At 40.6% G+C, this 13,789-nt stretch overlaps 1 protein-coding gene across 2 annotated transcripts in view; it reads right to left on the minus strand.

Annotated features, from left to right (window-relative positions):
* Positions 1–410: 410 nt before the first annotated feature.
* TRIM33 (tripartite motif containing 33) overlaps positions 411–13,789 on the minus strand; it is a 214,152-nt gene continuing 200,773 nt past the window's right edge. Inside the window, exons 18-20 of one of the 2 annotated variants that reach the window (XM_089681084.1) lie at positions 8,306–8,458; positions 1,908–1,958; positions 411–1,823 (exon numbers count right to left, since the gene is read on the minus strand). In XM_089681084.1, coding sequence (XP_089537210.1) covers positions 1,608–1,823; positions 1,908–1,958; positions 8,306–8,458 — 420 coding nt within the window. In that variant the 3' untranslated portion in view covers positions 411–1,607. The remainder of the gene's footprint in view (positions 1,824–1,907; positions 1,959–8,305; positions 8,459–13,789) is intronic. The other variant, XM_089681085.1, reaches the window with a different exon arrangement.

Here is a 13,789-nt window from a genome sequence, read left to right on the forward strand (position 1 = left end):
CAAAATGCTTTGCCAGGGTCCATTCACCTGAAGGTACCAGCCTATAACAAACATCTTGTGTATCTATCTTGTGTCCTGTACTATATGATTAAAGTGATGTAATTTGACTTTGCTATTGACTATTTCTAGACTTTTCAACCTTATCTATTTATTCATTGTTATGAAATAACCCAATTTTAAAACAGACTTCTACCTGTCTACACATTCCATTACTTAGTAAATCAGAGAATGTGAATCTTTCATAGCACCTTGATAAATATTCTGCACTGTTTTTTATATTATGGTGGGGAGGAAAAGAAGATGTAACAATATTTTTGGCTTGATCTCAATTTCAAATGTTCTTAGGGTCTGAACTGCAACAACAGAAGTAGAACTAAATTATCAAAAGGGAAAGGAGGGCATAAGTGCAGTTTTCTTAAAACTTTAACTGGATTTATTGGGTTTCTTCTAGCAGACATTTCACTATTAAGTGGTTTCATTAGGTTTTGCAAATAGTAAGTGCTGCATCAAAAGAAAAGAAAGAAAAAACAAACAAACACAAAACAACATCCATAGGAACACACTCCATTAGGAAAACAAATCTGGAAAGGTTGCCGTCTTGGGACAGGCTTTATGTACAAATAAGACAGTGAGCATAGCAAAATTATACATTTGTTAAACTAAATTTAAAAAACTTTAGGAAGACAGTCATTGTGTTTCTCTCAAAATGTACTAACAGCTTCCATCTACCACTCAAAACGATGTTAAATTATGAAAAATCAAGAATATTTAATCAGTATTTTCATTTATTTTTTTTTCATTGTCTTGGATGCAAGACAACAGCAAAGGTTGACAATCTGTTGCCTGAAATAATGCAATATGGATGGACACTTATATGCTTCCTCATATATACATAGCAAAAGTTAATGTTCTTATGATCCAAGTTAAACTGCTTCCTTCACAAAATATATATCTATATATCAGAATCTTGAAGGATAACCCACACAGCTAACCACTCAAGACATTGAAAAAATATGGAAATGGAGAATGATCAAATGGTTAACCATTATATTAATAGTTAACCATTTAATGAGCACACTTAAACCTGTACCATATTTGTTGTTCCAGAAGTCAAGCTATAAAGCAGCCCGATGGAGAGAGGAGAAAGTGTTACAGTAAATCGCATGTACTGGTCCAATCTTCAAGAAAATATATTAACAAGCAACAACATCCACCAAGTCCAGTTAGAGATCTGTACAAACAGGGTGAGAATACCAAACCAAAAAAAAATTGTCCTCGACAATTCACAAAACCTAACTGAGATTACGCAGGGCTGTTTCCTTGTGACAGAGCCCATCAAGCATCAAATAAAAAAAAATTAAAAAACAGAAGAAAAAAAAAAAAAAAAAAACTAAACAAAGTGACTACAAGTCTCCTCCATCCGTCTTCTTTAAAAGAATGTTCATCTCTTCTGTACAAACATCAGTTGGTCTAATACTGTCTAAAAGCTGCCAGCTTCTCCTTGAAGGTGGCTGGTGCAGGCGAGAAGATATTCCAGGAACACTTAAATAAGTTTTTCTTAAAAGTCCACATATTCTACAGAAATTATAAAGTCCAGAGCATTGAAATCATTTTATATGCACTGGCTTCTCATCTGACTTTAGACGTTTCCTCCGAGGCTGTACAAAATCATCATCTGAATCCTCAGTTATTTCCCCATCATCCTCCTCCTCTGGTTCAAAGTCTGGCAATGGTGGGAAGGTCCTGTCAGGGTAGATTTCTGGAAGTTTATCCTCAAAGTATAATGCAACAGCCTTTCCTGCTTGAGCCACTTCAGAGTCATTCTGTTGGGGAGGAACAAAAAAAAAACAATTCACCTGGGGTTATGCACAGATGTCTCATGAGTTTGCACAGCTTGGAAAGCTTACCTGCAGATTAATTTCTTGTGATTCTGCATAAACTTGAACAACTTTCATCATCTAAAAAGGACACCAGAGTCAAAAAAGTGAAAATCATTTCTTCTAAGTTTTATAAGTAGGGCGTTACTTCAAAGTAAGGTCATAACCACAAAAAATTGTTATGACCTGCTTGCCATTTAAAAATGTGTGTTCAATTATATGAAATGAATATAAAATACGACAGACTGAATACACAGTCTATCACCAAAATTCTAGCATGCTTTGCCATTTTCTCACTTATGTTTAAGCCAGATGAGAGAAGACTAAGCTATTCTAGAAATTATTACAGTGAAGGAAATAAGTATTTGATCCCCTGCTGATCTTGAATGTTTGCCCTCTCACAAAGAAATGATCAGTCTAAAAATCGAATGGTAGGTGATTTGTAACACAGAGACAGAATAGCAACAAAAAATTCAAAAGAAATGCATGTCTAACAAATTATGCACCGATTTTCATGTTCATGAGAGGAATAATTATTTGATGCCCTTCACAAAACATGACTTAGTACTTGGTGGCAAATCCCTTGTTGGCAATCACAGAGGTCAGAAGTTTCCTGTAGTTGGACACCAGGTTTGCGCACATCTCAGGAGGGATTTTGACCCACTCCTCTCCAAGTCATTAAGGCTTGGTGGCTGACGTTTGAAAATCTGTGGAGGGAACTGAAAGTTCAAGTTGCCAATCGGATTAAGGTCTGGAGACTGGCTAGGCCCCTCCAGGACCTTAATGTGCTTCTTCTTGAGCCACTCCTTTGTTGCCTTGGTCATGTGTTTTGGGTCATTGTCATGCTGGAACACCCATCCATGACCCATTTTCAATGCCCTGGCTGAGGGAAGAAGGTTCTCACCCAAGATTTGATGGTACATTGCCCCGTCCATTGTCCCTTTGATCCGGTGCAGTTGTCCTGTCCCCTTCGCAGAAAAACACACCCAAAGCAGAATGTTTCCACCACGTTTGACAGTTGGGATGGTGTTCTTGGGGTCATAGACAGCATTTCTCCAAACACGACGAGTTGAGGCCAAAGAGCTTGATTTTGGTCTCATCTGACCACAACACTTTCAACCAGTCCTCTTCTGCATCATTCAGATGTTCAGTAGCAAACTTCAAACGGGCCTGGACATGTGTTTTCTTGAGCAGAGGGACCTTGTGGGCACTGCAGGATTTTTACTAATTGTTTTCTTGGTCACTGTGGTCCCAGCTGCCTGGAGATTATTGACAAGATCCTCACGTGTAGTTCTGGGATTATTTCTCACTGTTCTCATGATCACTGAAATTCCACGAGGTGAGATCTTGCATGGTGCACCAGACCTAGGGAGACTGACCGTTGTTTTGTGTTTCTTCCATTTGCGAATGATTGCACCAACTGTTGTCACCTTCTCGCCAAGCTACTTGGCGATAGTTTGGTAGCCCAGTCCAGCCTTGTGTAGGTCTACAATCTTGTCCCTGACATCCTTGAACAGCTCTTTGGTCTTTGCCATGGTGGAGAGTTTGGAATCTGATTGTTTGATTGCTTCTGTGGACAGGTGTCTTTAATGCAGGTAACACAATGACATTAGCAGCACTCCCTATAAGAGACTGCTTCTAATCGCAGCTTGTTACCTGTATGAAAGACACCTGGTAGCCAGAAATCCTGCTGAATGATAGGGGATCAGATACTTATTTATCTCATGAACATGCAAATCAGTGCATAATTTGTTAGACATGCATTTCTTTTGAATTTTTTGATGCTATTCTTTCTCTCAGTGTTACAATACACCTACCATTCGATTTTTAGACTGATCATTTCTTTGTAAGTAGGCAAACATTCAAAATCAGCAGGGGATCAAATACCTATTTCCTTCACTGTATAAATATGTTCTTCATAGGCCTATGACTACAGTACTGTTTTATCTGAACAATCATGACCAATTTGCTAACATTAAATACACTATAAATCTATAGAAGAAAAATTAAGACCAAGTTGCAAGCACTGTACATGAACAAGCAACATAGGTCTCTAGTATATTTCTATTCAATACCATTCAATTTATCTGCTACTTGTCAAAAGTCAAAACTGCAAAGTGAAAGGTACAATTAAGCAGAATTTCTTGTCAGGTCAGGAATACTAATGCAATATTTAATTACATCACTACAAAACTTAACTGCTAAAATGATGTCCTGATGTCCATTATGTGTCTCAGCTTTTTCAAGTACAACCCCCCCACCCCCCCCCCCCGCAAAATAACAAAAAAAAACAAAAAACAAACTAGGAGGTATTAAACCACCACCCTCCACTAAACACTGCTCCTCTGCAGGGTAATCCTCAAGTGAATTCTCTTCTAAAACAGACTAAGAGAATATCATCTTCTGTGTATCCTGTGGTGCTGAATGGCTCATCCCACCAAACTCACTGCTATTACTGTGTCCTGTAGAGACCTGGAGGAGCCATTCAGCACTGTTGACACAAGAGGTAAATGCATCCGGGAGTGTTTGTTTTAGAAGAGACAGTGGATCTGTGCAGTGGCATGGGCAGCAGGAGAGATAAGTATTCCAACACGTCTTAGAAGGTGCGCCATTTCTAAAGCAATTTTTAAGTGACAACAAGTACAAGATGTTTTACACAGTTTAGGCATTTATAAGAGCTGCAGTAGTGTTGCAGTTCAGATGTAAAAGATATAATAACTGCAGTGTTCCTATAGTTGTTTGAACATAGGCTGGCTGTAAAACTGATCCAAAAGCTGCAGTGCTTTTCAAGTCATTGAACCAAGTAGATCAGGCATTTCACTAAAGTTAAGCTAAATTAGAATTTAAATAAAAATGATTTAAAAAGGGGAGTGTGGGGAGAAAGGGCTCATTTAATGCTAATTCGACATGTTTGGAACCCACAAAAACTAATTCATTGAACATATGCATTTTAGGCAAGGGAAGAAAAATGTACAACTCTGTAGGAACTAGTCAGTCCAACCTATAATGATACAAGGCAATTTAAAAAAAATCTGAGTAAATGGACATCCCCTATAAAATCTAAAAGTCAAGAATAATTATGTGCCAGCTATATTTTTTCTTTAGGCATGTGGCACCTGGGACTCGTCCAACCATTTCAAACAGTTTTTGAATTTTTACTAACACAGTTTATGGCCCATTGTTACTATGAAAACTTCCCATTTTACATTTAATGCAGCTTTCTTATTGGCAGGAAAGAGCTCCTATTATACATTTAAGGTTTAAGCTTCGCAAGAACTTTTGGTATTGCAGCACAGAATACTTTAGAAGTATTTACAGTGCATGAGACATTAGATAGGGATTACATCTATCAAGGGTTACATCAGCACACAATTTAAAAGTAGACACAAGTGATTTGTTAAAGAATCAAGTACCACAGACAAAATACTGGTTTTCACTTTTTTTGCACTTCCTGTCTACAAGTATGCTCTCCAATTACTGTATGGAATTTCTCAGGGCTGGTTTCCTTATGGTGACAACAGTAAATCAGAACTTATAATGTGTGTTGAAACAGTCACTTGCAGTCTCCACTGGAAGCAAGTACAATTGGGAAACAGGTCAAGTTTTGTTGCCTTCCACAAGAAGTGTCTGAACAAGGTCCTTTATAGCAAGGACACTTGGCAATATATTATCAAAAGCTGCTCAGATGAGTGGTTATAGTGAGCCAGGCTAAATCGCATGGCATGCTCACCTGTTACCATCAGAAAACCCACCCTGAGAGATGATGTGCAAAAGTTGCTGCGCTGCATGCATGTAGACATGATGTGGCTGCGGGAAATCAACAGTGCAGTGATATGCAGCAAAAAGGACAAAGCAGTGAAAACTATATTAAAAAAACTATTTGTTGAAAGACAAATAGTTTATAATATACAGTGCATGGCAAATTAAATATCATATACTTTAGGTATTTTCAATAAACATATAGATTTAAATGGCAAAGGACAACCAGCTACATATATCCCTGAGTAATGAAAAAGTGTAACTGGAAAAAAATAACTGGTTCCAGGAGACAAACAGGTTTAGAGAGCACATGTGCCAAGACTATGGACATTAAGGTATTTACGATTCTTAAACAACAGCTTTACAGCGGTAGTAAAACATCACAAAAATAGAAAAAAATTTGGGCCACCTCCAGGTCTAAGTGATGCACTAGTATGCACCACATATTAGCACATTATGACAGACTTACCTGCACACAGAGCCCTCCAGCGCAGTGCTGTCACGGCTCCTTGGCACTTCTATCTTCACTCCAGGATCCACATTTTTACAGCATACCGAATGCCATTAATGCAGAGCGTCACTGCAAATGCGCGAGTGATATCAACAGCTATTGCCAATGTCAATATCTCTTAAACGGTATTCATTGTACTTACAGGTAAGCCTGATATTAAGCTTACCTCTGGTAAAACGTAAAAAATAGAGACTTTACTACCACTTTAAAGTGGTTAAAGCATATCCTTCTATAGGATGTACTTGCCTCAATCCAAAGCACAGAGTGTGATTTCTCTATGCTATTTGTGTGAGTCATTTCTGACAAACAAGATATACCTGTGCTCAAATCCCACTAGTATATGCATTTAAACATATATTGCAATATGTATGAACCAAATATCCCTATTTATTGCAAAGTCTGCTTGAAAGGGCATATACCAGTGTGCCCTTCAAAATTTCTAGTCAATTCTGACAGTCTGTGCTGGCTATAAGGCATGGAGGACAACAGGGGAGGGGAGCTAAAGCACACGGCCTGTTCTTGCTAGCCTTGGGTGTGTATATTTGCGTGGGGAGGGAATCCCTTTTCTCCATTCAGGTCTCAGATTACCTTCAGCTTTGAAAAGCTGTGTACATTCTGGACTTTAAACAATGCAGAGAAGAGACTGCGGCAAAAAAACAGATACAACTTAAGGAGGAGGATGTATTTCATCTCCATCACCTGTGGCTAGTCACTTCACTGGGTATATGTGAGGGTGTAAAACCACTTTAAACAAGACATCCCTAACTTCTGTACCTGCAGGAAGGATGAAAAAAAAAAAGCATATTCAAACTGCACTGAAGTCACAGCTCCTTTTCCCTTCTGTAGCAACAGAAAATTGCTAACCTATTAGTCTTTAAATATATAATAAAAAACAGCAGGTGATGTAAGCTGTTGGAAACCAAATGCAATCCAACTACAGGGGCTCAATTGTGATCTTTGAGGATTTATTACTCCACAGTACAAGCAGCAACCAAGGTCAAAGAAGAAGAGTTTGTTTTAGCCCTGGTTCAAATACTTCAGTGCAATTTCAAAACCACAGATCAGTGTGATTTGAATTTTCAATTTCATTGTGGCTTGCAACTTCATTTAACGGAAGTCCATGCAAGCCGCAATGAAATAAACGAAAAGTAGCACAGGAACCTTTTCCATAGTCGCAACAATTTGAACGGTTCTATTGCTGTAAATGGGGTGCAACCAGTCATGCCATTTGAACCGCCAAATCACATTAGTGTGAACCAGAGGTTAAAGCTAACTTTTGCCGCAACTGTGTATTAAGACTATAAATACAGGTTCAGAGTTAAGGCACAGGTGCACTTTAATTTTTCAGAAGCACAGACACTGCTGTTAAACCAATGTGTTTAAATGTGTTTGTGGCCAGCTCCAAAAAGTGATTATGGTGGCAGATCTGTAATACAGGCATTTAATAGTGTGGCAAAAGTATGTAAAGCCATCTTACATGACCATGTGCACCTTATGGTGCCAACATTGTTCCCTCAGGAAGTTCCCATATTCCAGGATGGTCATGCCACCATAGACCGTGCCAATAAAATTTTAGTACGCGTTTATGAACACAGGGATTAAATCAATGGTGAAAAATACCTCTACAAACAATTTAGGACTTGTAGCAGAGCATTGTAAGGAGAAATCCAGCTGTTAAAAGGGCAAACGATGGCTCTCTTCCTTAAATTATTGCAAATATAAATGTTAGATCTTTTCATTACTTTGTACACCCCCTGTACTCTGAGGTGTGCTAATTTTCTTAAAAGCAGCCAATGAACTAGTGGTAAAAACCATCTGTGATTCACAAACAAGTCCACTTTTCCAAAGATCTAGTAATAAGAGGAACAGACCAAAACCCAAACATGATAGAGTGAGATATTGTAATCAACAGAACAAATTTTTTGGGACTTTCAGGTTTTTTGTGGTGGAGGGCCTTGCTGGAATATAGGAAATTTAGGGGGCCATTTATGTAAAAACCAAACTGCAAAAATATGGAAAAGTATCAGTAAAGATAAAATGTTAAAGATGAACTATTTTGTTGAACAAAATCAAACTGCACATGCACTGTATTCAGCCTACATATGAAATATAAAATATACATATATATATATATAGTAAGTGATGAAAGCAAACATACTTCATTAAACCTTTCACAATTCTTAAATATTAGCCTGACGTCTGCTACAAAGTCTTCTGGTGTCTGGTAGTGTTGAGAATGTTTCTTCTGTAGCTTCTTTTTCACTGTGGATAGGTCCATTGGCTTCTTAATTATTTTATAGTAGTTTGGTATCTGGAACAAAAAAAAAAAAAGAACAAACTCTTTGTTGGACAAGCCTCTCAAGTAAATCTGTTCCAAAGGTCCAATAGCTGTAACGGTTTGTGTAAAATTGGATTTATTTGTACTCACACAAAATTGTTTTCTTGGCGTTCATTGAGGTAGACAGGTAGATTGAGACAATTGGTTACACTTCTGACTACAGTAGGATTTAGAGAAAGCTAAAAAAAAAAACCAAACAAAAAAAAACCAAACAAAACAAAAAAACGTAGAGAGATCAAGGCCATAAATGGGGACGGGACCTGTGAATGTCAATGAACGCCAAGAAAAGGATTTTACAATGAGTACAAAAATCCAAATTTCTCATTCGTTCACTGAAGAACAGTGGACTCAAATCTTAACAGGATAAAGCCGCCAGTTCAGAGACACGTCCCACAGTGGGGATGACAAGGAACGCAATCTTGTGTGTGTGAAAGGAAATGTTCTTAAAAGTTTCAAAGAGCAGTTATAGAAGTGCAGAGAACCAGATGCAAATTCCCGACACTGGTGGGATTACGGACATGAAAAACACCCAGTACAAAGTTCTTAAAGAGGGAGTGGCTAGTAGTCTTCGAAACAAGATCACAAGAAATGAAAACTGACCCTAATGGTACTGGGGGGGGGGGAGGGGGGGAGGCAGGATTTTTCCCACTGAGCATTTTCTGGGACAAAAGATCCTTACACTAAAAAAAAATGTATGCTTTCAATATGCGATGGCAGACCTTGCATGAAGTGCACTTCCAGGCTTTCAACATCATGAGATCACCAATGACTGAAGCAGCCTCTGAGGAAGGGCATTTCTTAGCTTGAGACCAAGGCTTCTTTTGATGGGGTAAACGAGTACTCCTAAAATGCTTGATGAGGGTGTCCAAGGCAGCTCTGAAGAAACATTTACCTTTGGAGGGCATGAGGAGCAAATGCCTTTTATATGCTTGCCCAGTAAACAAACATTTCAACCAAAGTTCTTTGCATATTCCCTAATCAGAGCCTCACATAGGAGAGGTGACGGGAAACATCCATGAACCCATCTACACAATAGGCGCTCAACAAATACATTAATGTGGCTTTAATGCAAAACCTGGGCATCAATAAGAAAGACATTAAATACCAATGACTGTGAAGCAGGAAAATAAACTAGTCTTTGGGACAGAAGATCCAGTCAGATTGGAAGAGCCCACAGAGTCTGATTGGGTTATAATACCACATCCACCAGTTCAGAGCTATGAGGATGACGATGGCCAGTTAGGAGCTATAAAACATCACAAAAATACCCTCCATCTCAATCCTGAGAAGCAGGGGAAGAAGGTGTAGATTAGGTTGTACTAATCCCACAAAGCCACTAAAGAACCCCTTGCTTCCAACAAAGGGATCTCTGGGGAAAAAAAAAAAAAAAAAACAGTCCAGTTTAATCTAGAGGCCAGGAGGTCCACAGCATCCCCCCATCTGTAGAAAACTACTAGGTGTAGGGACTTTCCACTCAGGATCAGACGTTCTGGGATGAGGTAGTTTACCTGCCAGTTGTCGATGCCTGGTATGTTAACTGAGGACAAGGCTGGAACGTAAAGTTCTGCCCAGGACAAGGCCCTGTCTATTTCTGTCGCTGCAGCAAGACTTCTAGTTCCTCACAGATTATGGGTGTACAGCATGATCGTGGTACTGTCCTACTGGATCTCAGTCAGACCACCATCTAGTCCAAATGTGACATGTTCTAGACACAACAATATCACTTGAAATTCAGAAAGTGAATCGAAGTTAAGATTCCTCCAGTAACCAAGTCGCTTGCACTGATATGTCTAGGACTCCTATCGGGCTGGCGTCCATTGTGATGATCTTTTGGGTTCATACACAGTGGGCTTTTAAAAAAAGAAAACAAAAAGAAAACAAAAAACACTGCTTCTACAGGAATTTTGCCTGTAGAAGCAGCTCAAGGTTATCCTATGTGTCCATGCACATTAGGATGTTTAGAGCCATAAAAAAAAGCTAATCTGGTTTGCATTTTTGAGGCACAAAAGAAAAAAAAAAAAAAAAAAAAAAAAAAAAAAAACTAAAATGGTCCTTAACTCTCAAACACCAGTACAAGAAAAGCTCTATAAGAGAGCTGGCTTTTTTTTTTTTTTTTTAAGCCCACTGTGCATGGGCTCTTAAGAAATTGGAAGGAAGGTTTTCCCCAAATCCAGAGCTGGATTCCTGAGCTACTAGGCCAAAGGCAACCTGATCTTTGTCAGGAGAATAGGTTTGTTCAGAGAACGAATGAATTTGCCCCACAATATGAAAGGATGTTTAGTTCTAGAGTCTCTGCAGCTCTCATGCAAAAGAGAACAGTAGTCAATTTTTGGACTGTGGAGTCCAAGTGTGGGAGCAGGGAGTTGGACATTTTTCATGTTGAACAACAACTCTGGCTTGAGGCAGCATCCAGGATCAGAACCGATTACTTGGCCACAACAAAATTTGAATGGTTCCAGATCCCAAAAATTTTTTTCATGGTCTGAATCATTCACACTACATTTTTGGTCAGGACCTCTGCCAGCTGTTCTGTCAAAAGGAGGATATTCACATTTCTCACTATGGAGATGCCCTGGGTTCAAAAGTCAAGCACAGGTGCCAGAACCCTGGTAAAGACATAGGGTCAGATAGACACCAGTTTACAGGGCAAACACCAGAAGTTTTAAGGACCAACATCAAAAACAAAAACTGCTGATGTGTTGGAAAAATAGGAAAATGCAAGTACACATCCTTGTCTACAGAAGCCAAGTGAAGAAGGGAGGCTAAGACAAATCTGCTCCATAAGGAACTTTTGGGACATAAACATTCGAGGGCCTTGAGCTTCATTATGAAGTAGATAACCCTTTTGGATTTGAAACTATGCAAAAGCTGGAATAGAATATTTGAAACCTTTCCAATAAAGGAAACTGGAGAAAATCTCCTTGCTCCATAAGAGCTATACGAACGTCTGCTAATCTGAGTGGTGACAACTCTTTTTTGGAAGATGAGAAGTGAGGAGGGGATTGGGAACCGAATTCTAGTTTGCAGATTGTTGGGACAACCCTCCATACCCAGGCATCAGAGATGAGGTCTGTATAAATATCCACCAACCCTAACAGACATCCCTTTGCTTTGGAAAGCGAGGGCATCCTTTCATGCCGATGAGCATTGGTCGGAGGGCTGAGGGATATATGCTCCCAGTGTTCGCAGTAAAACGGAGCTCCTTGTGTGGTTTTGGCCTTTGAGGTAAAGAAGAGTTCCTTTCATTTCTCCCAGGCTTCAGCCCCTGAGGAAAGGTAACTCTTAGGCTTTTTTTTTTTGCTGGGGTAAACTAGTGCTCTTACTCCCAGTAAAATGCTTGATGAAGGTGGATGGTGTGGTAGGGGGTGGTGTGTGTGTGTGTGTGTGTGTGTGTGTGTGTGTGTGTGTGTGGGGGGGGGGGGGGGTGGTGGTGTGTGTGTGTGTGTGTGTGTGTGTGTGTGTGTGTGGGGGGTGGTGTGTGTGTGTGTGTGTGGGGGTGGGGTGGTGGGGGGGGGGGGTGTGGGTGGGGTGGGGGGGGTGGGGTGGGGGGGGGTGTGTGGGGGGGGTGGGGGGGGGTGCGTGGGGGGAATGGGGTGGTGGTGTGCGTGTGGGGGTGTGTGTGGGGTTGTGGTGGTGGTGGTATGTGTGTGTATGGGGGGGATGCGTGTGGGGGGGTGCGTGTGGGGGGGATGTGCGTGTGGGGGGGTGCGTGTGGGGGGGATGTGCGTGTGGGGGGGATGCGTGTGGGGGGGTAACGACTTGGCAAAATGCCTAAAAATTGTCCAAAAATTTTGTATAAGCCAATGGGTGGATCAAGCCTGATTTTTTGTTACACAAAGCCACAGGTTTTCATTGTACAATAGTGGGTACTGTGCAGGCCAGCCGCCAGTTTCCTAACAGCACCTGGTATCATTACTTGTTTGACCCCCCACCCCTCTCTGTCAGAACTGGGGCCATGTTAGCTATGCAGGAGAAAGAAAATGGAGAAAAAAAAAGAAAGGAAAAAATACTAGAAAGAATAGTCAGTACCAGTGTGCAAAAGTGTGTTTGCTATGAAATAATAAAATCACCTCCAATGTTGGGTGCCTTACGTGTATACAGTGAAGGAAATAAGTATTTGATCCCCTGCTGATTTTGAACGTTTGCCCACTCACAAAGAAGTGATCAGTCGAAAAATCGAATGGTAGGTGATTTGTAACACAGACAGAATAGCAACAAAAAATTCAAAAGAAATGCATGTCTAACAAATTATGCACTGATTTGCATGTTCATGAAAGAAATAAGTATTTGATCCCCTTCACAAAACAGGACTTAGTACTTGGTGGCAAATCCCTTGTTGGCAATCACAGAGGTCAGACGTTTCCTGTAGTTGGCCACTAGGTTTGCACACATCTCAGGAGGGATTTTGGCGCACTCTTGGCAGATCCACTCCAAATCATAAAGGTTTGGTGGCTGACGTTTGAAAATCTGTGGAGGTAGCTGAAAGTTCAAGTTGCCAAATCGGATTAAGGTCTGGAGACTGGCTAGGCCACTCCAGCACTTAATGCGAGTCTTCTTGAGCCACTCCTTTGTTGCCTTGGCCGTGTGTTATGGGTTATTGTCATGTAGGAACACCCATCCACGACCCATTTTCAATGCCCTGGCTGAGGGAAGAAGGTTCTCACCCAAGATTTGACAGTACATTGCCCCGTTCATCGTCCCTTTGATGCAGGGCAGATGTCCTGTCCCCTTAGGAGAAAAACACCCCTAAAGCAGAATGTTTCCACCACCATGTTTGACAGTTGGGATGGTGTTCTTGGGGTCATAGACAGCATTTCTTCTCCTCCAAACACGGCGAGTTGAGTTGATGCCAAAAAGCTTGATTTTGGTCTCATCTGACCACAGCACTTTCAACCAGTCCTCCTCCGCATTATTCAGTTCAGTGGCAAACTTCAGACGGGTCTGGACATGTGCTTTCTTGAGCAGAAGGACCTTGTGGGCACTGAAGGATTTCAATCTTTGTTGGCATAGTGTGTTACCAATTGCTTTCTTGGTGACTGTGGTCCCAGCTGCCTGAAGATCATTGACAAGATCCTCATGTGTGGTTCTGGGATGATTCCTTACTGTTCTCATGATCACGAGGTGAGATCTTTCATGGTGCACCAGACCTAGGGAGACTGACAGTTTTCTGTTTCTTCCATTTGCGAATGATTGCACCAACTGTTGCCACCTTCTCGCCAAGCTGCTTGGCGATAGTTTGGTAGCCCAGTCAAGCCTTGTGTAGATCTACAATCTTGTCCCTGACATCCTTGGACAGCTCTTTGC

The sequence above is a fragment of the Staurois parvus genome, unplaced genomic scaffold (genome assembly GCF_062004578.1).
Source record: "Staurois parvus isolate SC_StPar_1 unplaced genomic scaffold, SC_StPar_1.0 ptg000258l, whole genome shotgun sequence".
In the NCBI taxonomy this organism is placed as follows: Eukaryota; Metazoa; Chordata; class Amphibia; order Anura; family Ranidae; genus Staurois; species Staurois parvus.